General features: G+C 30.6%; 1 protein-coding gene across 1 annotated transcript in view; it reads left to right on the top strand.

Moving 5' to 3' along the window:
- LOC105620560 (DNA-directed RNA polymerases I, II, and III subunit RPABC3) overlaps window positions 1-3,286 on the top strand; it is an 82,087-nt gene that overhangs the window by 35,859 nt on the left and 42,942 nt on the right. The window contains exon 2 of the mRNA XM_012202053.1: window positions 2,484-2,567. Coding sequence (XP_012057443.1) covers window positions 2,484-2,567 — 84 coding nt within the window. The remainder of the gene's footprint in view (window positions 1-2,483; window positions 2,568-3,286) is intronic.

Here is a 3,286-nt window from a genome sequence, read left to right on the forward strand (position 1 = left end):
GAGAGAGAGAGAGAGAGAGAGAGAGAGGAGAGAATGAAAGAGAATGAGAAGAGAGAAAAAAGGACAGAGAAAAAGGAAGAGCGAAAAGATGCGAGACAAAGAGGATGAAATCAGCTGGGGAAAAATAATGTGAAACGCGTAGGTAGAAGAAAAGAGATGCGAATGAACGTTTTAAGAGTGTACATTATCAATACACTCTTTTTGATTCCGTTTTTGCATACGAGACTTTGGGTTTTTAGATCGGCGTAGTAAATTAATTGGTGAATTATTCGTGTAATGGCTGAAATAATTTCTCGGCGGGGAGGGAGGAGGCAATTAATTTTTGACAATTCTCAATTTATTGTATTTATTCTTAGGTCATTTAATTCTTTGATAAAGATTGACATTTTTTTTGCACCATTTAACGATATATATTATCTTGACTCTAAAGCCCACATATTCAGAAGTATTTTTATTCATAAATATGCGTTTTTATTTTCTAAAATTTTATAGTGTATGTAATATGAACTATATATGCTAATGCGCAGTAATATTGTTTCAAGCACGTTCTGAATACGAGCCTAAGGATTTATTATTTACACAAAAAAACATTATGTTTCTAAAGATATTTGTTAAATAAATTTCTTATGATGTGATATTATATTATATTTCGGAATTGAATTTTTCATATTACAGTGCGCGCATTATGCAAATTATCCAAATTAGATTACGTCACATTACGAAAAACGAATGTAGCTACATTGCGCTGCAAGTTTATGTATACATATATTTCTCTTCTTCATTACTCATTGACGTTGATCTATGATGCTGATAATGTTCTTTGCGAACACTCTCGAGATCAGTCGTGCCGCATGAGAATGATATCATGTCGAAATTCGATTATTGCGATACGGGTGGTGTCACACATTGACGAAATCAATATCGAGTGTGTGAGACCTTGAATCTCAAGGACATATATGGCGAGATAAGTCTGTCGGAAGCATGACGCGTGCAATTTGTGATCATCCAATTGTTCGTCGTTCATCAAAAGGATCGATTGTTATCGCTAAGGGAACACGTATTTCATAGAACATTTGTTCTCTTGTTGCATGTTTAAGTGAAAGATCTTGTAACGTATGCTCTTTTCAGGTTTCAAATTTTATTTATTTTATTATTATTATATGTATCTATTATTATTTAGATTGTAGTATTGCTTAAAACACGAGATATATAAGCTAACAGTGAATTATGAATTAAGCTGCAAATTAAATTTAAAAAATTTATTTTACTGATGATAATATAATCCAGAAGAAAGTGCAATGTATAATTTTTCTGTGCTTGTATTGTGAAAAGTTTCGATATGGCTCGTATATGTGAAAGCGATGAACTTGCAAATGTATGATACACGGTGTTCTTATTCTTTTTCCTGCACTTTTCTTATCTAATGCAAAACACTAAAAGTTTCTTTGAAATATATTTTGCATTTTTGCTGCGAATTTCCACCATTGATGCAATTTTTCGCATTTCATTTCCTTGCTGAAAATGGTTACAATTTCTTTGCTAAATGTTTTCTTTTTCCTTCTGTGTGTTTTCGTTTGGTTATCAATGTTTCTCTTCACTTTGTATAAGCATACATGGAATGATCGTTTTGTTAAATCATCTAAAAATTTAGCTAGAATATACAATAAATCTGAACATAATTGTGTTAGACTATTAAAATAACTTGTAGAACACTCTAAGTGTATGTACGATTATTTGAAATTAGAAAAAAATAAAGAGGAAAATTAAAACATTGCTTAATACAAACAAAATTAAAATGTTTTTTTTTTAATTACTGAAGTTAAATGGTATTTATATTAAAAATGTTATAAAATTTAATCGTTGTTTCATAAACTTCATTTGAATTTATTCAAGCGCGTAGTTGTGGCAATATTATACGTATCTCGAATACGCTAAACATTTTAATTTTGTTTTTAGTTCATACACAGTTTTAGTTTCAGCAGCGTTGTATTGTGAGATTTGTTCATTCGATTCTGAAATTAATTCAGTGTTATCATCCTAACGAGCGATGATATGACAAAAGGTGGCTCTTGGATAACTAATGCAACTATTTTGTATCGATTAAATATCGAAAGTGTTTAGCTAATGAATTGATATATGTATGAAAGAGAAAAAACGAAAGGGAAAGAAAAAAAAAGAAAAATATATGATTTGGTAATCATATATTCAAATGTAAGCAGAAATTAAATAGATATTTGCATACACGTGTATACGTGTATATAAATGTACGTCAGTATCATCGCGAATTCAAATTGTTGTATTTGGTTAATCATTGATGATGTCAATCTGCGTCATCGCTGTGCCTTCGATTGAACATGAGATTTTCCTCTCGATTCTTTTCAACAAAACTATGAATCATCTCCATAGTGTCGTATAATTAATCGTCCAATAATGACAGTATGGGTTGCACAATTTTTAACGTACTTTTTCCTTGTGAATTTCAGTGAACAGACTCCATTGCGAGTCGGAGTCATTCAAAATGGATCTCATTCTGGACATCAACAGTTGGTTGTATCCAATGGAACTAGGTGAGTCTTTTATTATTGGTAAATTAATTGCTTTTGTATGCTGAAGCGATTAAAAGTGATATCTAATATTCGGTCACACGCACTATTGCTCTAATTACAATAATGCGTTAATTCGTATTGAATATTATTTTTAATACATTAACATACGTTTTAATACATTAAACATACTGTAAACTAAAAACATTGAATGACATTTCTAAGAGAGATTTATTTGTAATTTTATCAAGAAAAAGAGCGAGAGTACGAAAAGTAGTCTTGGCTTATTTTCAATCCTAAACGAAATAATTAATTCTGACTATAGATAAATAAATTTAACGTACAAGTGATCGATGCCATTGAGCATTAAATTATGTCTTAAGTGGTTATTAGAAAGTCCAACTTTGTAAAAGGTAGGATAAGCTGAAAAATTGTATTCGTTATATCAGATTGAATCCCTCCAGGTAGACAGTATTATAATAGAAAGCTTGATTAAAATGATTTCATTTTTTAAGCAATTTTGTGTTATTGTTTTGTATTATATATTATATATTTATTATATATGTATTATATATTTTATATATTATATATGTATTATATATTTTGTGGATGAGTGATACACACACACATACACGCGCGCGCGCGCACACACACACACACACACACACACACACACACACACACATACACACACACACACATACATACACACACACACACACACACACACACACACACACACA

Source organism: Atta cephalotes (genome assembly GCF_000143395.1).
Source record: "Atta cephalotes unplaced genomic scaffold scaffold00027, whole genome shotgun sequence".
NCBI lineage: Eukaryota > Metazoa > Arthropoda > Insecta > Hymenoptera > Formicidae > Atta > Atta cephalotes.